This window comes from Drosophila biarmipes, chromosome 2R (assembly GCF_025231255.1).
Source record: "Drosophila biarmipes strain raj3 chromosome 2R, RU_DBia_V1.1, whole genome shotgun sequence".
Lineage (NCBI taxonomy): Eukaryota > Metazoa > Arthropoda > Insecta > Diptera > Drosophilidae > Drosophila > Drosophila biarmipes.
The window spans coordinates 10,824,996-10,844,910 of NC_066615.1; the positions used below are offsets into that span (position 1 = coordinate 10,824,996).

At 43.4% G+C, this 19,915-nt stretch overlaps 4 protein-coding genes and 2 non-coding genes across 6 annotated transcripts; 2 read left to right on the forward strand and 4 right to left on the reverse strand.

The window, feature by feature from the left end:
* Window positions 1-324: 324 nt before the first annotated feature.
* On the reverse strand, window positions 325-1,622 carry LOC108030465 (protein late bloomer). The gene is made up of 5 exons (XM_017103360.3): window positions 1,489-1,622; window positions 1,244-1,417; window positions 1,029-1,181; window positions 620-817; window positions 325-562 (listed from the first exon to the last, which is right to left on the reverse strand). Exons 1-5 carry the CDS (start codon window positions 1,546-1,548, stop codon window positions 488-490), a joined length of 660 nt encoding a protein of 219 aa, XP_016958849.1. The 5' UTR covers window positions 1,549-1,622; the 3' UTR covers window positions 325-487.
* Window positions 1,623-2,360: 738 nt separating this feature from the next.
* LOC108030466 (protein late bloomer) lies at window positions 2,361-4,090 on the forward strand. Its single transcript, XM_017103361.2, has 5 exons — window positions 2,361-2,531; window positions 3,015-3,182; window positions 3,244-3,396; window positions 3,654-3,836; window positions 3,896-4,090. Exons 1-5 carry the CDS (start codon window positions 2,472-2,474, stop codon window positions 3,965-3,967), a joined length of 636 nt encoding a protein of 211 aa, XP_016958850.1. The 5' UTR covers window positions 2,361-2,471; the 3' UTR covers window positions 3,968-4,090.
* Window positions 4,091-7,313: 3,223 nt separating this feature from the next.
* LOC108029946 (dynein light chain Tctex-type protein 2B) lies at window positions 7,314-8,456 on the forward strand. The gene is made up of 3 exons (XM_050887830.1): window positions 7,314-7,374; window positions 7,828-8,160; window positions 8,240-8,456. Exons 1-3 carry the CDS (start codon window positions 7,346-7,348, stop codon window positions 8,403-8,405), a joined length of 528 nt encoding a protein of 175 aa, XP_050743787.1. The 5' UTR covers window positions 7,314-7,345; the 3' UTR covers window positions 8,406-8,456.
* Window positions 8,457-8,537: 81 nt separating this feature from the next.
* Window positions 8,538-8,611, reverse strand: Trnat-agu (transfer RNA threonine (anticodon AGU)). Its single transcript has one exon. It is a non-coding gene; the product is annotated as a tRNA-Thr (tRNA).
* Window positions 8,612-9,366: 755 nt separating this feature from the next.
* On the reverse strand, window positions 9,367-9,440 carry Trnat-agu (transfer RNA threonine (anticodon AGU)). The gene has a single exon. It is a non-coding gene; the product is annotated as a tRNA-Thr (tRNA).
* A 1,610-nt stretch (window positions 9,441-11,050) lies between these two features.
* On the reverse strand, window positions 11,051-13,061 carry LOC108029966 (uncharacterized). The gene is made up of 3 exons (XM_017102469.3): window positions 13,047-13,061; window positions 12,097-12,785; window positions 11,051-12,039 (listed from the first exon to the last, which is right to left on the reverse strand). The coding sequence occupies exons 1-3, from the start codon at window positions 13,059-13,061 to the stop codon at window positions 11,943-11,945; spliced, it is 801 nt and encodes a 266-aa protein (XP_016957958.2). The 3' UTR covers window positions 11,051-11,942.
* Between the last annotated feature and the right edge of the window lie 6,854 nt (window positions 13,062-19,915).

Below are 19,915 nucleotides of genomic sequence, written 5' to 3' on the forward strand. Positions count from 1 at the left end.
TATCAAATATTTTGGATGTGGCTAAATTCAAATTGATAAAGTTACAACATTTTTAAAGTTACATTATTAATTAACACCGTTTTAGTTTAAATTTGGCCAGATTGTTATTAAATGCCTGTGCTTCGAAATGCTTAAATGTGAAATTCTTTGTAAGTGAAAAATTCTAAATAGAATCGATTTCATATTTTGAAACCATTACCTTTCAATTACCTAAAATTATCATCATTATAGGCTAATAGTTGAATTTTGCGCTGGTTTACCAAATTAAGCCAGTGCTCGTAATATAATTCGCCCATATATTAAAAATTAACGATTTTTAAACAATTTTCCAAACGAATAAATTAATTTGTTTTATAGCATCATTTCTGTTTCGTTAAATTAAAGCGCCCAAAAGCGATTTTTCATTTCACTATTTACAGAGTAAGGAACACTTTCAATAAGAATATTTGTACACTTTTAGTACTCTTGGCAGATGCTTTAAAGACTATTATCGATAGAGACGACGACGCTGGGCGTTCTGTAAGGTTATGGCCAGGAGACCGGCGATAATAACGGTGAGTAACTGTGGGAATTAAGGTTGAATAATGACTATAAATCACGGGTAAATTAATATAGCTACCTCCACTCCTACTACGGACCAGTCGCTGATCCTTTCCCAGCGGGTGCCCTTGATGAAGACCTGTGCCAGTTTCTGATCACAGCCCACGGTGTAGAGATCCGTTGACACCGTCACATTCTGGTTGAGGTAGCAGCTCGGCGGAGTTCGGAGACCACTATCCGGGTAGTCGGCGGGACCTGTCTGCCCACAGCAATGATACTAAATAATATATAAATAGGTTAATATTTCGGTCAACAGAGATAGCAAGCTCGCAAATTATGTGCGATAAAATGACTTAAAAGGTAGTAGATAACTTTTTCTTTAATTCAGTTCTCGTGAAAATGGAAATTATTTTCTTTCATTTATCTAATCGAAGGGAAATAGTATAGATACAAAAAAAGCGCTTGGCCACTCCCCTGCCAAAACTCACCTTGATCTCATAGTAGGACATACTACCGCGATGATAGAGCTGTCCCTGCCAGGCGTCGTATATCGTCTCGTTGGCCAGGAGCTCAAAGTTGATGGGTTGGGCGAAGATCACAGTGATCTGTCCGAACACCAGGGCCAGCATGATCGCAGCATACTTTTGGGCGACAGGGTGAGTGGTTTTGGAATATTCGTGGTCATCTGGTGCTCGATACTCACGATCCAGGTCATGCGAATGCTTTCTCTCAGGGCGGCAATGCAACCGAAGATCGTGCTGAGGAAGAGCAGGGCTCCCAGTGCTATCCCCAAGATGCAGGGCACTCGGATGGCCATGCTGTGGCTGAACGCTATCAGGGCGTAGGAGCATGCCGCGATGGTCAGGGCCGCCAAAACCTGGGGGCGAGAGAACATCTATGTGAAACACAGGCCCTATCAGGTGGGTGGGTTTGGCGATAACAACTCACACAGCACAGAAAGTCCAAAACGAAGGAGGACACCTTCAGTGTCTTGGTGCCGCAGCTCATTCTGCTATTTTGTTTTCGGGTCTAGGTTGCCAGTTTTGCCTACGCTCGCTATCGGAAATCAACTGAAGCAGCGCCCACAGCCGAGCACCTCACGCCGTATTCCAATGAGGCTTAGAGCTATCAGCCGGCCTGATAAGGCTCTCCCCGAACAGCTGGCTCTGTATAATCACAAGAGCGAGCAACTACCTTGCCCAATTACCGTGTTTGATAAGCACTTGAGCGCAGGAATACGCTCCATATTTGTTTACCCCATCAAAGCACTGAGTGGGAATGTCCAGAAGTCTGATTCAGGTGGATACTTTTAGCAAACAGCAAAGCAAGACATTTAAATACGAGTGTCGCGTAGATGAACATACATACTTGTGGTTGGAATTATTCATACCCAAAACTAAGTATTAGCTTCTGTTTTTCTAGCGATTAACAAATGACACCACAATCAGTCCGACAAAAACGTCCACTCTAAAGGGTAAACGCTTGAAAATGGCATAAAGATAGTATTGTAGGTGAGAATTTCCTAACTTATCAGGTATATGGGGCACCTGGGACTATCGTTTTCAGGGCCATTGAGGTTTGAGTATATTTGATTTCATTGTGATTTAGTAACTCAAGCTCACACATCGCTACAATTTTAATCATTCAAAAAAATTAAAAAGAATTAAGATCGTAAGGCTCTAAGAGGAAATCCGAACATAAGCCTTTATAAAAAAATGGTTGTTCATTTAATCATGCTTTATTTATAACCAGCACAATCATGTTTTCAGTGTATTCTCACAGTTGATTGCCGCAGCAAACGAGACTCAATCGACGATCGTATTTGTTCTACTATTTAGTACTGCAATAACCTTCCAGGAGTAAGCACCGGAGTCAGAGCTAGTAACTTACTAAAAAGTAGAGCACGCGTCTACCAAAATTTCGTATACGCCATGGCTTGGTCGCCGCTGATGATTAAATACCTGGCATTCTTGTTCAATTTTCTTTGTGCGGTGAGTGCTGATAGGACAGAAAGTTCATTAAACTGCTGCGAAAATGTATATCGTAATCTTGGCTACCAGTTTTAATTCTGTGCTATTATGGTGACAAAGAAGTAATAGTGAATAGATAAATAAGCTTACGTGTTGGTTAAAAGCTAAGATTGTGAATTTACTATAGTGCTTTTCATATCGACCAAATAAATGGAAACATTCCAGAAAAAATAAAAATATTACAAATTCAAGTTTATTCATAAAGTTATTTAAGTGTGATACAAGTCCTAATATTTCTAGGGCGCTGATTAAGTCCCTAACATACTTAATTTAACCTTCTTCGTGAGTCACAACAATTGTGCTGCTAATCGTTATGAAAACAAATGGATTTGGTTGGAATGATTAATGTGTTTCCGTATCTGAAAGTGTTCGTAACTGTAATCCACGGGTGTGGTCATCTATTTATTTTTATTACAATGTTTATGTGTCGGGAACGATTTTCAGGTCCTGGGAATTGCCACTATTGTGATCAATGTTATCGCAATCGAGCAGATAGATCCGAAGGAGCAACTCATTCTGGGCATATACATAGCCGTTGGTTCGATTGTGTTCTTGTTGTCCTTCTTCGGCTGTTTTGGGGCTATTAAGGAGAACATATGCATTACCTGGGCGGTTAGTAACCTTAAATTTAACTTATTAGTAAATTATTAATAAATTATTTAACAAAATTCAGTACGCAACTTCGATGCTGATTATGCTGATCATCTCGATAGTCCTGCTCTTTGTCTTTCGCATGCATTTCGACGAGGCCTCCCTTACTAAGCTGCAAAGGACCTTTGCAAGGCAGACAAATGCCTTCGATGCCATGGCTGAGTACCAAACAAAGGTAAGAGGATTTGAAGTAGAAGATAAATCGCTGAGGTCGATGGCCTCGACTCGTTACTCAGAAAAAGAGAGTGCGAGAGAGATGGAGATATGCATGCAGAAAAGCCTAGATGCGCTCCACAGGAAGAGGAAGAACCTTCTATGGTTTCCATGATCTTATATACCCTCTTGCTTAAATTATCAGCTGTTCTAAAAAGGATAAAATTATTGTAAGACAATTTTCACACATCATGTAAGCACTTTCCTTTCTGATTTCAGTTGCAGTGTTGTGGGGTTTACAAGCTGAAGGACTACGGTGATGCCTCTATAAACGTTCCTAGCAGCTGTTTTGACACTAATGAGACCCCCTATAAGGAGGGCTGTCTATCTAAAATGGAGTCCCATCACGAAGAGGTTCTAAAGGGCCCCAAAATGGTTGGCTGGATGCTAATGGTCATTGAGGTGAGCATTTAGGTTTACTTTTGGCAACAATTTGTTTAATGTGATTGATTGTATTTCAGATTGGTGCCTTCACTTTTACCACCATTTTGGGAGTGTATTTCAGGAATGAAAGGCGCCGCTCTTATTATTAAGGAAGTTGTATATTTGTACATACTTGTTAATCGAAAGTTGTGATCCGCTCTTTTGATACCTAAAATATGAAATTACAGCTGAGATATGTATAGGTAATGAAATTAAACCAACGTTTAGTGAGAGTTTTTAGTTTAAAAACAAGAACAGACTAATTGGTTTTGACCTTTAATATAGGATTACCTGTCTATAAAAGTATGGGAGGTCCGACTTTATTTATATTTCCTTTGTACTGGTTTCTTTAAATTATTTAAAACGAGATTGAAGTTTTCGATTGTACCTGTCTTATCTACTTTGAGATGTCGAAGGATTCAAGAGTGGCTCTTAAAGTGTTGTGTTCACAATTTTTTTTCCCTGTGTACCCTGCAAGCCACCTCCATTTCGCGCCTTCTACGTATTTAGAAACTATTTGGTTTGCATGCGGCGCGTCGACAGTTGGCAACCTAAAATTTTAATTGCCAAACTGTCTGCCGGAGTCAGGCGATGTGTGTGTGCAGGCGAGATATGCCTCGGCGGATGGCAAATTACTCAAAATAAACACAATTTAGAATACATTGGCACACATTTGGTTGTGCCCCCGGGCCGAAAATTGCCGCTGAGTTGTCCTTAGACATGCTAACTCAAATCAAATCGCAGCCAAGAGGAGCTAACGAGTGACGTGAAGCCTCCCCCAGCACTCCCACCTCTCCACGACGACCCACCTCTTGGGCCGTGAGCCAATCACCATCAAAGCGTACACCTCGTTGCCGCACTCAGCTCAACCCTTTCGCCTTTCTCCACCCGCCACTCCCCCGGCTCCAGTTCGCCGTGGCTCTTGCGCTTTTATGCTTCCGAGCTCCCGGAGCCGGAGACTTCAGCCAGTTTCATTTGTGAGTTTCATTGGTGCAGTTTTGCCCAGAAGTATTTATCCTGAGCTATTCTCGGCTGGCGGCGAAGCATAGCCTAAGACTCAGACGCCGCCATGAGTAGTCGCATGCAAGCGTAAGTTCTATGCAAATTTTCACGGGTCGCGTGCACCCAGGTGCTAATGAGTTCGAGCCCGCTCCGAGCCCGCCAATCCCCTCGACTTCCGCCCAATTTGTGGGGAGCGGGGCGGTACAAATTGCTTAATTTGTTTAGCTATTGTTTAATTTTCACCCACGCACACGTGAAGCCTCCCCAGTGTTTTGATGTTCGTGGGTCGGGAAAAGTTTGATATAGTAACCTGGTTACTGGTTCGGGATTCGTGCTGCGTTCTCGTTTCGGCGGTTGGCAGAGTGCGTGCCGGGGAAATGGGAAAATCATTGACTAATCCAGAATGGCTTTGTGTGCACCGCGCTGATAAATAACTGAATTCAAGAGAAATCCTTACGAACGACACTTTCGTTTTAACCTGCCGTTAATCATAATCTTTATCACATTTAAATGTATTAGGCTGCCTGCTAGAGCAACTCGTATTTAATTTTACTATTCTTTATCATTATTTTCATTAAACATTTTCAGTTTTCGTATTGGAAATTTTGTGGGAGAAAGGTATTCTGACCGGGAAAGATATTCATTATTATCGATATTCTTAAAAAATATGTAATCTGGTGAAATGTATTCATTACATATGTATGAATTAAGTTAAAAATTACCCGGAACAACTTTATTATAAAGATTTATTGAAAGTATGCTTATTAAATGTATATTGTAAAAATATATAAAAAAAGAAACTGAAAGGTGTATTTCCTAAAATAATATGACCGTCATTATTAACTCAATTGTGAAACATTTAATACAATTTCCAACTATTTTCTTTTCATTAAACATTTTTAGTTTTCATATTGGAAGTTTGTGGGAGAAACAGTCTCTGACCCTGAAAGATATTCATTATTCTTCATATTCTCGAAAATATGTAATGATATTTATTAAACATGAAGGTATTAAGTTAAAAATTTCTATGAACAACTTTATTATAAAGATTATATAAAAGTATGCTTATTAAATTTATATTGTAAAAATATATGAAAAAATAAACTGAAAAGTGAAGTGTCTAAAATAATTGGCTAGTCATTATTAACTCAATGGTGACGGAGTTAATCAAAATACCTACTTAAGGGTATGTAGTTAATAGATTCTTTCATTGGAGCATTTGTTTAAGTATTAATCTTCGTATTGCCTTAATTTTTATAAGAGTACGTACGTATATATGTTTAAAATTGATTACACATTAATTATTTATTTATAAATTATTACTGCAGCTCAATATTTTGACACTTCCTCTTTAATGATATTTTATTATAACATTTTTCAAAGCATGGGATTTGAAATAATAGTTTTATATTCAGTTACCTTGTAGTTAGACATCTAAGTATGCGGTAGAACCTTATCTACCCATTTAAAGGACCTATAAAAATATTAAAAAAGCCGCAAGCTGAAGTGTAATTCATAACCCTTCTCCACCCAAAACTTCCTATACTGTTCCTATTCTCGTGCCCTGTGCCGTTCCAGCTGCTGTTTTGGCCATACCGCCGACTATCATGCCCTACCCCAAAGTGCTCCGCGGTGGATTGCTCAATTCCCCTTTATTTCCCGGCCACTTGTATCGCCCATTTGGAAACAATGAGGAGTCGTCAACTCCGCGCTTCATGCACGTGACTTGACAGTTATTTCAATTTAATAACTTCATGTATATAGGGCCGCTGATGCATGCCGATAGATTAATTTCTGGAGCGCCAGCGCGAAGTTTGCATACGCTGCCGTCGAGGCAAAGTTTGGCGATAAAAGGTAATCAAAGTGCTTGAAAGTTCGCGCCCAAGACCAAGACACTCACCTGGCCGCGAAGACCGCGCCCAGGTGTCGCAGGGCAGAGCGAATCAGAGAAGTCATCAACTTCGGAGGGCAATCGCGTGCCGTCGAGGCCCCCAGAAAGTCCTCGCCCATATGGCAACACTTTGCCTTTGGCTGGGCCCGAAAACCCGGCGAATATCCTGCCGAGTGGCTGGTGGCGATGACACCCACGTCTCCGCCGCCATCCGGCAGATTGCAATTGGAGCGCCCCGGCGGCGGATTTATGATAAGCGGCACGCAAGCCCTAACCCCGCAGACTAGCCCAAGGTTCGGGATGGCAGCGTGAGCTATCCGCAGGATATTGAACTGCATTTATAGGAAAGCCATGCCAAAGTTGGCCATCCCTAGGCTCCGCTGAAGAGCGGGCCTAAACCAACAAAGCTTCAAAGAACTTTGACGATGTGTGGATACCCCTTCACTTGGGGGGCCAAGGGCTTGTTGATGAGCAGGACTCGTGTCGGCATGTCGCTCCTGTCAGTGTGCAGATAGCAGCGCTCGGTGTTTGTTTTCCGCTGCCGCTTGGCAGAGGCAGCTCCGAAAATCGACAGGCCATCGGTTCAAGGAACACCATGACCTCCTGGACCACCATGAAAACGCGGTACGAATTGACCGGCGGGAATCGAAGTTCCTCGAGACGCAGGGCCAAAGAAAATCGGAGTGATGTGATATAACAGAAACCTTTAAAAAGGTTCTAACCAGACTAATGAATGTCATACAGACTGTGATTTTTTAGGCTTTATATTATTGGTTATTATATTAAAAATAAACAAAGTATGTAAAAACAAGTAGTACCGCTATATTAAAGAGTTCAACTAATTCACCAATCGCATATTGTAACAGTTAGTACCTGGTCTTGGTAAATGATAAAAACGAATTAAACAAATAACTATACTCAACTTAACTAATCCAAAACTTAATAAAATGTGATAATTTGAAAAAATTTTGAATCTCAAAAAAATGGTAAACTAATCACTTTATTCTCGGGCTATAACCCTCGCGATTAACATTCCCATCGAGAAGGTCTAATCAATTTCGCCGATTACATCCGCAGGATAACCGCATCGGTGCGCACCACCAACCGCATGAATGCGCTCCTCTCCGAGTCCATGTTGAGCCGGCGGAGGGCCGCCCAAAATCCGGAGGGCGAGGCAGCCGCCGGTGGGGAGGGCGGAGAGCCGCGGAAGGAGAAGCCCAAGAACGACTGGAAGTTCTTCCACACCAACTTCAATATGGAACGTGCCCAGAAGATCATCGAAGATTGCATCGAGGAGCGGCTGCTGTGGGACCGTTTCAGCCGCAATTACGACTCTTGGCGAGCTCTGCAGCTGGTCGAAGGTCTGGCGGCCGAGATACGCGACCGGGTCAAGAAGCTGAACCACAGGCGGTAAGTGGCGGCACCACCTCGCCGCTGTTATAATCACTTAGCCCCAACGAATCCCCACCCAACCCACTTGAATCCGCAGCCACCGCATCGTCTGCCTGCTGTCCATCGTGGAGAAGCAGAACCAGGGCGTCTTCCAGCGCATGTGCCACCTGATGGACGAGAAGCGGGACAACTTCACCCAGCTGGTCTTCGAGCGGCCCACGTACTTCATGATCGTGGTGGTGTACCTGGTCTACAAGGATTAGGTGCGAAATAGTTGCTTGTTAATTACTGTTGTTAGGTTTAGTTAAGTGTAGAGCCACAAACACGCATTAGGCTATGGAGAAATAAAGAAAAAATTGGACAAAAAAGTGGACACTCGACTTGTCCTCGACTGTAGGCCCCGGCGAGATTCGAACTCACGATCTCCTGTTTACTAGACAGGCGCTTTAACCAACTAAGCCACGGCGCCGTTGTGACAGCGGGCGTTGAACTACCCAACTTGAGCGAAAGTTCCCACTCCGTTGAGAATTTTTTTCTTAAAAATTAATTTTGGAATTAGTATTTGCTCAGTTGTTTTAGTTCTAAGATATTGAATGGGAGATATGATAGGAACGGGTTAAACTACTTAGGTTGATTAGGTTTCTGGGGAAACGCCTTACGGAAAAGCTTTAAATATGGAAGCTCTACGTAAGATTAGGGGAAAGCTTTAAAGTATTATTTACGGAACTAAAAGTGTTATACGGCCGTAGTATTTGGACTAAAAGCTTAGCGGGGAACTTAAAATGAGAAATAATAATATATATAGAAATTATATTTATTTTTTTAAATATAAAGGAGTCTGATGAACCTAAAATATGTGAGCAATCTATAAGTTCTTTGAAAATGTTCACCCTTATCTAGAAATTATTCAATTCATCTTGAGAAGCTTTCCGTTCCGCGTGGAGCTTTTTATAAAAGTTTCTGCTTTGAAACAATTTGCGGAGGGGTGTTGAACCTCCGTGCCAATACTTTAATGATTATTGAAACAAATATTGCCGCGAGTGGAACTCGCTAATGGGTTCCAAGGCGTCATCTGGCAAGGGGAACCATAAACAGCCGTTAAGAGCAATGAAAACAGCAGTTACTGGAGGCATCATTGGGCAACGGAGGGTTAAAATGGGGATGTCGGTGTGGTACCCATGATGGAAAAAAAGGAACACCCCAGAATCAACACTTCTAGGGGTTAGGCCCCGGCGAGATTCGAACTCACGATCTCCTGTTTACTAGACAGGCGCTTTAACCAACTAAGCCACGGCGCCCTCGAAAGCTTCTCGGTGAGAATGCCGCATTCGAGCTACCGCTGCTCCGCTGAGAAATTCACAAATAAACGCTGCGCCCCTTGTTTACAGATACTCAGATACTTATGCTCATAGATACTTATGCTCGGATATCCATATGAATGCTGGGCGAGCGGAAAAAGTTTCTTGGGGCACAGAACTAGTTATGTAATCTATGCCATATTTATCTACAACTTGTGCCGTATCGTTTGTCGAGTCGAGACGACAAAAGTATTTATAAGTAGACGTATCTGCCAGCTATTTAAATACTGCCCGGCAGGCAGGCATGTTTGTCTTTTGCGAGGCTGGGGCTGGGCTGGAGAATTATGCAAATGCCGCCGCTTTGGCCAAATGGAAATTATTTGTACTTTGCGGTTAACTCGCACACACACACTGCGAAGAGCAGGGCAAACTTGGGCACTCGAAATGTATCTTGGAAATTGCTGGGGAGCAGCCCAAAGGCAACTTTTCTGTGCCGTTCTGTTCCTTTCTTCTTTATTTTTGGTCGGGCATCGGGAATCGGCTTATTAGCAAGTCGGCGAGCGTTTTTTTCTTTTGTTCTCCGCATCTGAGGCTTGTCAAAGAGTTCAGTGGAGCAGCAAGAGCACGAAAGCGGACCGCTGGCGATGGCTAAGTATCCATGGTTCCGTTAGAACCGAATGTCATCCCGGTGCCAGGGGTCATGTGAATGGGAATTGTGTGGAAATTGCGGGGAAAATTGCTAATCAATCCGAGAGAGATTCGCATCGGCATCGGTATCTGTATCTTCCCTGCGGATAGCCCCATTCCCCCGGCAAATAAATCACTCGGCAAACTTTTCGGGCCTGCCATTAGCAAAGAGTTCCGCATCTGTGTCCCACCTCCGAGCAACAGTTTAGCTGGACACGCACAGCAAGCGTTTACCAAACTAATTGCCCGAACTTAGTTGCTCATCAAATTGCCGCATCATTTTACGCAGATTTTTATCGCACCAACCCAGCTCCAGCTCCAGCTCCGGCCCCATCCTTGGGGGAATCCCACGAACTACAACTGCGAATGGGGCTGAGGTATCGTATCTAATGCGTTTCCTGTGTTTCAGCCTTGTAAGAGCCAGCAGCCAACAGTCCGGTGTCCGGGTCCTGTGCCGGTGCCAGTATCTGTGTATCTACATGTTTCCATCTCTGTTGGTGTACCCTACTCGAATGGGTATATCTTTCGGTAAAATGTATTGAATAAACAGGAATTTTTATTTTGTTTTAATTATTTTAATTACATTAATTCTATTGGGTAAATATGTTAGTGCAAAGTGGAGAAGAATAAAAGATTTGTTTAAGTGCTATTCAATAGTGTATATTATCCGTTCTATGTTGAAGAGAGTATATTAAATCGAAATCAGTTTGATTAAAAAAAGTTTAAAATTCGTTCATTAAATTATTTAAATAGCTTCAGTACAAAAATGAAAAATAAATATTTTAACTGTGTATGAACTGGACTTTCGTTGGGAACATGATTGAAAGATACTTTTGTATAATCTCAGCATGTTAAAAATGAAGAGCTTCTGAACAAATTTTAGGGTATAGCATAACTTAACATAATATTTTCACATCTTTGAATATGTAATTCAAATTTTATTAGCAGTTCTCTAGGTGATATTAAAAGTTTTCATTGTTAATATTGGTAATAAACCATTGATATTTCTAGTTATGTTTCCCACAAACCATATAAGATTGGAAGCCTTACCAGAGTATGGAATATTCGTCGTAAAATTGGCAATAGCTTCCCGCTTGTAACCTTGCAATTCGGCATTGGCATTAGCACATGACTCCAATAAATTCGTTTGCACCATTCGCATTCCCCTCACCATACCCCTCGTTTTCCTTCCATCCCGGCGTTATCTAGCATCTCACTCAGCCCGGGACCCATGTCGATCCAGACTCCGAGCCCCAGAGCATCGCCAACCCCCCGTCAAATGCGCAGCAATTGAGTTTTTACGCATTTCGAAAACCTCCAAAAAGGATATGGGGGCAGTAGCTGGGATTGGAGATGGAGCTGGGACAGGACTCGGAGTTGGAGCAGGATAAGGATTTCAGCCTTGGCTGCTGGCCTTCAGCCCGAGGCAGTCAGCTTAGCTCCACTCTCTTTCCGAGTGTGTGGTGCGGATTTCCTCGTTTTTTTGGCGAGGTTGGGGAAAGACAAATCTGCTTTTGTTTTTATCTGATGCCGCTTCGTATTTAGCCATCTTATCCTGGTGGGAACGCGAGCACATTTGGCTGACGTCGAAAGTCGGATTAGGCAACCGGAAAGTCCATGATAGCCTGGCTTTAACGATGGCCGCCACGTTTTCCGTTCGAGTTGAATTTTGTAATTATTATTGGCACCACAAAAGGGCCGTTGGGGCCGCCGAACCTCAATAACCCTAATTGGGCGACATTTCCCGGGCAATTACAAACAGAGGGCCCCGGGAAATAAAATGTAAATTGAGGCAGTAACTGCTGGAGATCCAATTTATTCGCGGCCTTCGGGGTCGAGGGAGCAGACCGAGTTGCTCGGAGTTTCGGGACAACGGGGGGAGGTGTCAATACCCCTTGAGTCGCGGGTAAAGCTGAAATGGAGTTAGGGCTATAGTTTTACAGGGTTTAAAACGGTTTAGCGCACCCACTTGATGCTCAGCTGGCGGCAGAAGAACTGAAAGTCGCTGATCATCGCCTCGAAGAGGTTGTGAACGAAGACCCGCAGCATGGCCAGCTCCTGGCGGATTTGCTGCCTGTGGCGCTGGTGGCACTTCAGTGACACCACGCTCTTCCGGGAGTTGTCCGAGCTGTGGACCTGGGCCTCCATTTCCTTCCGGAACACAGCGCAGTCCATTTTGTGGGTCTTCTGGTGCTCCCAGCGCTCCAGGCACAGACCAAGCTGGTGGATGACCCGTGGCCTGAAATTCTCGAACTGGGCAAGTTGGCGTTTTATCTGCAGGATGCGGGACTGGAGCAGGCAGCGCCAGTCGTCGAGCTCCTGGAGCTCCAGTCGCACATCCTTCAGATGCCGATCTGCCTCCTGAAACCGACAGATGAGCTCGCACTTCCGGCGACGCAGTTCCTGGAGCTGCAGCCTCTCGGGCCTGAAGTCCTCCTGCACCTTCATATCCTGGCACCTATCAGGCTTTGGGCTCAGGATCTGGGAGCGCAGCAGGATTAGGCGCTGCTTCATGCCCTCCAGCTCCTCGTAAGCCATTTCCAGGTCCGTCTCCTCTTCCAGGCCGCTGGGATCCTTCCCGCTGGTCAGCAGATCGCTCTCTTCCTCCAAGTTCAGATTTAAAATGCCCGGGGCCCGACAATCCGCCATTTTATTTAACTATTTAATAGAACAAAGTGTGTGTTTACTGGGGAATATAATTCTTGTAAAATCAATGGTGCTCTCAATATGACACTTAAGTAAAAAACTATTAAACAGCAGATGTAATACGCAGAAGAGTATTAAATTATTTTCCCATTTAAACAGCTTTGCTTTGGAGTTAGATTAGTTTTCTCCTAAGTCAACACACCAACTTTTATGTGGGCTTAATGTGATGTGGGCCTGACAGCGAGTGTTTGTGTCGTTAAATCAAAGTTTAACCGATTTTTGCCCCATATTCCCTGGCTCCCAGTTTAATTGAGTTTAACGAATCCCATAACCCCCTCGTTTCGCTTTCAATTAAATAAACAACTTTTCAGCGGCTGGCAAAACGCTTCTCGTCCCGTTGTTATGGCATTTTAACCCCTAATTTATTAATGACTGCCGGCATTCATCACAACAAAAAGTTCATATTTCAAAGATTGCCGCAGAAAGGGTTGGTTATTATTGGGCGGCATTTGATTAATGACACTTGCCACCCTACGGAGGGGGATTTTGGAGCTACTACGGTTTCGGGGGATGAAGACGCCGGGCCAGGCCCCAAAATGTTTCAACAAAATATTTGCCAAGTTTCACTTTTCGTCGAGTCCCGTCACGTGCAATCTGCAGCCGGGCCAGGAACTAGGATGCCACAGCCAGCTCGGGCTTATCCATAACAATGTGCTACCCTCTGGGATGTTTCTGCATACCGTTGCGCATTGTGACATGCCAGATGAATTTGTCGGAACATGTGTTCAGCTCCTGCTGCAGCTGCTCCAGGAACGCCCACCTCCCATCTGATCCTTGGGGCTGTGGAACTGATACAGATAAATTTAATTTCGTTCGCTCGGCTAGCCCGTCAGAGGATGGCAGCCATTGAACTTGCATGCCAACACGAATTTTGATTTTTCTAGCTAGCTGCTCCCTTCATCGCTTTCCATATCCAATCCCCGCTTTACCCACGAGGCCGTCCCCCGTGTGTCCCACATAACTTGTGTATCCGGGCTGTCAGGGGTTATTGGCATTATAATCACGTAGTCATGCATACGACTCTGGCTGCTGTTATATCATTCCGGAAATGGGTTTATTTGCGGTCCTAATGGGGGCTTTAGTTGAAATGTGGTAAATGAGATATGAGTATTAAAGCTGGATTCTAGTTTATGAGTTTAAGGATGTATTCTAATTTTAATTTAAATTAGATGTTATCATTTTGGAATACCACTTAGATATTTGTCTGCTCTTTGGGGCTGGTAAATAAAGAATGGTTTATCTATAAAAGGTTTAATTTTATTTTATGAGTAAAATTTCAAACTTTTTTTATGAATAAATCCCTAAAACTTGAGCATATCTTTTGAACTCGCCAAATCCGTAAGATACTCAACTGCATTTTCATCAAAGCATAAAATCTTTTAGATTATATTTCCCAATTCAAAGCGATTAAATATAAGGAGATATTATCTTTATCATTAGACCTTAGCTTGAGAACATGCATATCGCTGCATAGGAATACCCTAAAACAATAAGAATGGCCGTAAGTCTTCTGAATCCATAAGATTCCACTGCGATTTCATCGTATCTTTGCGTTTTCCGCTTTCCAATCGAATCCCCTCGCTGTGAAAACTTTACTATGCATGTGCGCTTGTCGCTTCCATAAATCACACGACGGCAATTCCCAATAAGTTTCCATTCGCGGCATAAATCTGAATATTTTTGGGACCCGAGCGAAGCAGACAACAAACCTAATCCCTGGGCAAACGTGACTCAATTATATGGCATCGCATGAGTGCCCGGTGCGGGTGCCACTCAGATTTCATATGATGTTTTTTACACAATGCATAATTCGGAGCGAATTTATGTGGAAAACAATAAAATTAAATTGTTTTCGCATTCGGCATTCAAAGGCAGCGCCCCCGACTGGCAACTGCTGTTCGCATAATGAACTCATCTAGACGAGAATAATAAATTTCCCCAACAGCATCCGAAGCGGGAAAGAAATGGCGCAGCGCAGCCATTTCAGGGCGTTCCCACTCCCATTCCCATTCCCAAACCCATTCCGCATCCTTGTTCTGGGATCCGTATGTGATTTTATTCCTGCGAGCGGGATCCAGGTCCTTCGCGCTTTCTCCTGCCAGCCAGGTCGTAAACCACAAGTGCCCGCCTTGAGTCGAGTTGGGCTCGTCGGGCTCGGGTCTGGGTAGCGGCAGCGACTTTGTCACTCCGCTGGCTCCTGGCAGCCTGGCAGCCTGGCAGCCTGTGGGTCCTTCTGCCTCGTGCCTCCTCGAGTGTTTAACTCATGAACGCCCACTTTGATTTCTATTTGAATTGTGCGCGCAGACGGCGACGCGAGCCACTTGTAAAGTTGCCATATGTGGCACCGATTTACGGCAGTGGAAAGTGGCAAGTGGCAGATTCGGAAATGGGAAGCAGTTTTAAGAGTTCTGCTGCACCCAACTGAAGTTTAAACAAAATTTATTTTTTCTTTGCAGAGAGCCTTCAATATCCTGGTTTACAATGCATTTACTCTTCATGCTCTTATTACTTGCATGCGCTTTTAATTCTGTAAGATTACTTTTGTTTAAACAAAACTAGTGCTTAATTCTGCATGTACTTTTAAAGATTTGTTAGTCTTCTACTTTTATTTCCTTTAGTTGAGTAGGCTTAATATAATGTTCATGAAAATAAATCTTGTTCCCAATTCCTGGTATATTATTGATGTTTAATCAGTAGAAATTTTATTAAACCGGATATTTAATTTTTATACCTACACATTCAACTTTTAATAGATTGACTACTTTATTTTCAGTCCGTTTTAAGCTCAAATAATAGTACTAAAATATTTAACAAGTGGTGAATACGGTTGGAGACTTGACTTTTTCTAACTTTTTTTTAACTGACTTTTCCTCACCGTGCAAATATAAAAATATTTTATATGTATTTGAATTGTTCTTTCTATGAAGAGAAAGTCTGGATATAAACATATTCTCTAGTTTTTTTACCGAGCTGCTTTGATCGGTTTAATATTCCTCCCAGCACTCTCCGAAGGATCAACGTGGGGCTGTCCTTTCTCCTCCACCTCGGCCTCTTCCTGCTGCACGAAAATACTTAAAAATACTTTCACCTGCTCCTCAGACGATTCAATTAAATGCAATTCGCACGCACACACGCCATCCTGCTCCGCCCGCCCGCCTGTCATGTGTTTCTTTGAAAAATAGATTTCTAAAACGTTTAAGCTGCAGCATGTGTCTTGAATTTTAAGCCCCTGGCCACCCCCACATAAACATATTAAAATTGCGCCAAGGTGGATGCAGGCTAGACAGCCACCCCCGGGATCCCCGAATCCAAGAATCCCCGAATGCGAGGACCTCGAGCATATGCCTTGGCCGCCAAATAGCACAAACGTGACCAAACTTTTTGTGACTCTTTGTGCATTGTTGGCAGGCGATCATTTATCTTAAATGCCAGTCCATGGAAACGGCCCGGGGAGTCCTTTGTGCGGTTCCCCATTCTCGTACTCAGCATCCGTAATGAAGAGGGGTGTGCTCGAACGGGTTGTATTATGTTTCCTTAATAATCACTACGGTTAAATTTAAATTTGCAATTAATTATATATCTTTTTCCCGGAAAAGTCAGGGCAAGGATAGATAACTTTATTAATTTTATATTATTTATTTAAATTATTTTACAAATTAACAATATTATCAATTTAGTTAAAGAGCTTTGAAAGTGCAAAGGATATCATAAATAGACACTTTCATATTTTCAGCTCCTTCAATTTGAGTTGCTGAGGTATCATAAAGTCGGGACACTGGAGTATCTCAACCTCTTCCTGGATTTTTAGGATGCCAGGCAACCTTCTTGGCCGACAGGGCGGAAGTTCCGCAAGGTGAACGCGGGCCGTCTAATAAGGAGCATTGTGGACGACGGAATTCATGGCCCTAAGCCTCTTTGCGGGCAGGACAACCAGCGTCCTGCATAATGGTCAGCAAACCTTGAAAGAAATGGAAATTCTGCAGTTAAAAAGGAAAAGTTTTTCGGGGCTGAAAAAGTTGATTCATTGAACGGAAGCGAAGTTCAAACCCAAATGTTTGGGGGTCACCTAGGTATACAGACATCCTCAAGAGGACCTTTGCTTTAATGTGGGCAAGCAACTTCGAATCAGTTCAAAGTTACCAATCGTCTTAAGCTGAACCCATTTTCTCGGCTGGACACTTTTCCGTCTAATTTAAAACAGTTGGCCGAAAGTAGTTTTCCCCTTTCATATTTGCATTGCAGCTGAGGCTTATAAAACTTTCTGGCAAAACAATTACGGGGCATGCATAGATAAACAAACAATGTATAGCCACCCCGACCACCCACCGAATGTTATATCCTTTTTCCCCAGCTTTTGTTTAAAAAGAACTTTTGAAATTTTTGTTTGTTTGCCCAGCGACTTTGTCTGGGAATTGTGCTTGGATCCTTCTTGCTCTCCTTGGACGGATATTAAAATTGCAAAATTTTTTAATCTTTTTTGCGAGCAGCGTTTTACATATTCTATAGATTCCGGCGCACGACATAATGTCCCTATTGGGCGTTCGAGGTCCTGGCAGAATGGCATCCCGGCATCCTGGCATCCTGGCAGCTCGGCAGCACGGCAGGAGAACATAAGGTTGAATTTATGTATGTATTCGGGATACCCAATTTCCCGTGCCGCTCGCACGGCAATAAAAGGAATATCCTGCATAAGGACGTTTCCGTTCAAGCAACACCCAATCCAGGGGCTCCTGGAACTCTTGTTCCTGCTCCTGAGTGGCAAAAGTTTTTGTCCTTACCGATGCCAGGAACGTAAAATTTTTATGGACACGTAGGTGAGTGTGCGTGTGTGGGCGGATGGGTGGCTGGATGGGATGCTTAAATCCCAGTTTACTACTTTAGGTGTTTACCACACAAAAGGCCAGGGGCGAGGTGCTCCCCCCAGCCCTTGCCCATCGCCGGCAATCGTCGAATTATGCAGAAGAAGTTGAGTCTGAAGTCTGAGCTGGGACTGAGATTGTTTCTGCTGGCGCTTGATGAAAGATTTTTATCATGCAAATAGTTGGGGGATTGGTTGGGGCACGGGTGTGACTGCGGCATGACTCCCACATTTTATGGGATCTACTAAATTGGATTTATATCAGCATCTGCGGCGCCCGCCGAGAGCTTTAAGCCCCGGATCCGGACAGAGCCGAGCAAAAGTTTGGCGCATTTATCACCCGATGGCTCGGGAAATATGTTTTAATCATATTTATTGCGCAAAAGTTTCGCAGCTCTGGCTGCCCACTTAACTTATTGACATTTGACCTTACAGCGACCCTCCCAGAATCCAACGAACCAGGGCCAAAATCATTGTTGTGCCAATACAAAGGATGTGCGGGTGTTGCCAAGGAGAGTCCTCCAAAAATAGGACGAGGGGTAATCCAGCGCGTGCCCGCGGCATTGTCCTGTGTCTCCTGCCCGGATCTAATTTATTTCCCAGCCCCGTATTTGCATGCGACTCCGGCTTGTTGTTCATTTAAAACATCTTCCATCATTTGTTGCTCCCGGCTTTACCAATTTCCCCCATTGTCGATTGTCAATAGTATGGCTCCTCGACTGGGGACCGATGACGATGATGATGATGGCATTATTATTATGTGTCGGCGCCTTGTTCATTTTTTCCCGGCGCACACCATTTTCCTGCCCGAACTCGTGCCCATTTGCCCATTGGCATTACTTCCGCTTCCCTTTGCAGCGGGGTGGGTTGTAAAACTTTTCTTTTCGGGTTTTCCTTTTGACATTTTTCATTAAAACGCATTTCCCTGTTACTTCGTTGTGGCTGCCGGTGAATTATGTGCCACATCGGAGCAGTTTCATGTAATTGGAATTCTGCGTAATTTATGTTTGATTTTATTGAATTTTAATGATTTTCTTGGGTAATAGGATTTGTTTTTCATTAGTGCTGTTTGGCCAAGTAAATTGTTATTATTAAATTGTGAAGCCCCCGACAGCTATCAGGAAAATATGCAAAATATGTAATTACATTGTGGAGTTTTCTCTGGCAAATTTAGTTTCCTCTGCCACAGATGCAGCCATTTTGCTGCCAAATGCATGCCCAAAATTTATGCAAAACAAATTTACCAAATTAATTTACCATAGGCCGAGTCGTATTTTCGGGTTGATATTTATTTCTGCTGGTTTTTCAAGTATTTTTCGGCAACATAGCCAGGCCTCACATGGCGTATGAGCAATTAAGGGATTACATTAAATAAATGCCAATTAATGCGGTCATTATTTATTCAGCTGTGAAATGTTCTGCGGCTCATTATTGGCTTGCCGACCATTAAATTGTATTTACATTTACATTTCCAGCTGACCGCACATAGTGTTATTTCACGGCTAATTGAAGCTAACTCGAAATAAAAAGGCCAAACTTGAGAAATTTAAGGCTTAAAGTTGGCTGCCCCGGTGATGATCCTTTTGGGCTGGGAAAGCGGTGGCCTAATCCCTAATGCAAACATGTGCTGACCACTGAACTGTCCAGAATTTATGCACTGAAGTGGGAGTCAAATGGGGGGCAGGTAGGTAAATAGGTAACCGGAAACTAACTGCGCGAATTTCTGGTTTTCTGGCTTAGGAAAATGGAATATTTAATTAAAACATTCGCAGACAGGCGACCGCCGAACGACGACCGGCGACTGGCGACTGGCACCTGTAACCCAGGTGGAGCATGTGCAATTTGCGGTCCGGATGCACAGAGTCGGAGTTCGAGGGTGTCGAGTCCATCTGCACGCCGACCCTCGGAAAATTTGTTATTGCATTTATGGATACACGTGTACCGGGGGAACACAGGGGCCATAACATTTAAATTTTATGCCAGCAAGGCTTTCAACGCCTGGCCAACCGACGGCTCGGCGATGATGCTGATGGCCATGAAGATGATGGCAATGATGTTGCCTAAGACGACTCTTTGGCACAATAAAAATGTGACCATAAAATTATATTGTCCAGGCCGGGCCAGTTGCCTTTTGACTCCGGCCAGCCAGCAATTTAGCCCCCTTCTCCGGCAATCGCTATTCCAATCCCCAATCCTCGTTCCCACTCCCAATCCCAATCCCCTC

Bases quoted from the DNA above. Each gene is read 5' to 3' on its own strand.
- LOC108029966 (XM_017102469.3), bottom strand. The intron at 12,040-12,096 runs GTGGGTGCGCTA...ACTCCATTTCAG, and splicing joins TGCCGCCAGCTGAGCATCAA to CTTTACCCGCGACTCAAGGG.
- LOC108029946 (XM_050887830.1), top strand. From the start codon at position 7,346: ATGACCTCCTGGACCACCATGAAAACGCG. The intron at 7,375-7,827 runs GTACGAATTGAC...TTACATCCGCAG, and splicing joins TGGACCACCATGAAAACGCG to GATAACCGCATCGGTGCGCA. The intron at 8,161-8,239 runs GTAAGTGGCGGC...TTGAATCCGCAG, and splicing joins AAGAAGCTGAACCACAGGCG to CCACCGCATCGTCTGCCTGC.
- LOC108030465 (XM_017103360.3), bottom strand. From the start codon at position 1,548: ATGAGCTGCGGCACCAAGACACTGAAGGTGTCCTCCTTCGTTTTGGAC. The intron at 818-1,028 runs GTGAGTTTTGGC...TATATTATTTAG, and splicing joins TGTCCTACTATGAGATCAAG to TATCATTGCTGTGGGCAGAC. The intron at 563-619 runs GTAGCTATATTA...TAATTCCCACAG, and splicing joins GGTCCGTAGTAGGAGTGGAG to TTACTCACCGTTATTATCGC.
- LOC108030466 (XM_017103361.2), top strand. From the start codon at position 2,472: ATGGCTTGGTCGCCGCTGATGATTAAATACCTGGCATTCTTGTTCAAT. The intron at 3,397-3,653 runs GTAAGAGGATTT...TTCTGATTTCAG, and splicing joins TGGCTGAGTACCAAACAAAG to TTGCAGTGTTGTGGGGTTTA. The intron at 3,837-3,895 runs GTGAGCATTTAG...ATTGTATTTCAG, and splicing joins GGATGCTAATGGTCATTGAG to ATTGGTGCCTTCACTTTTAC.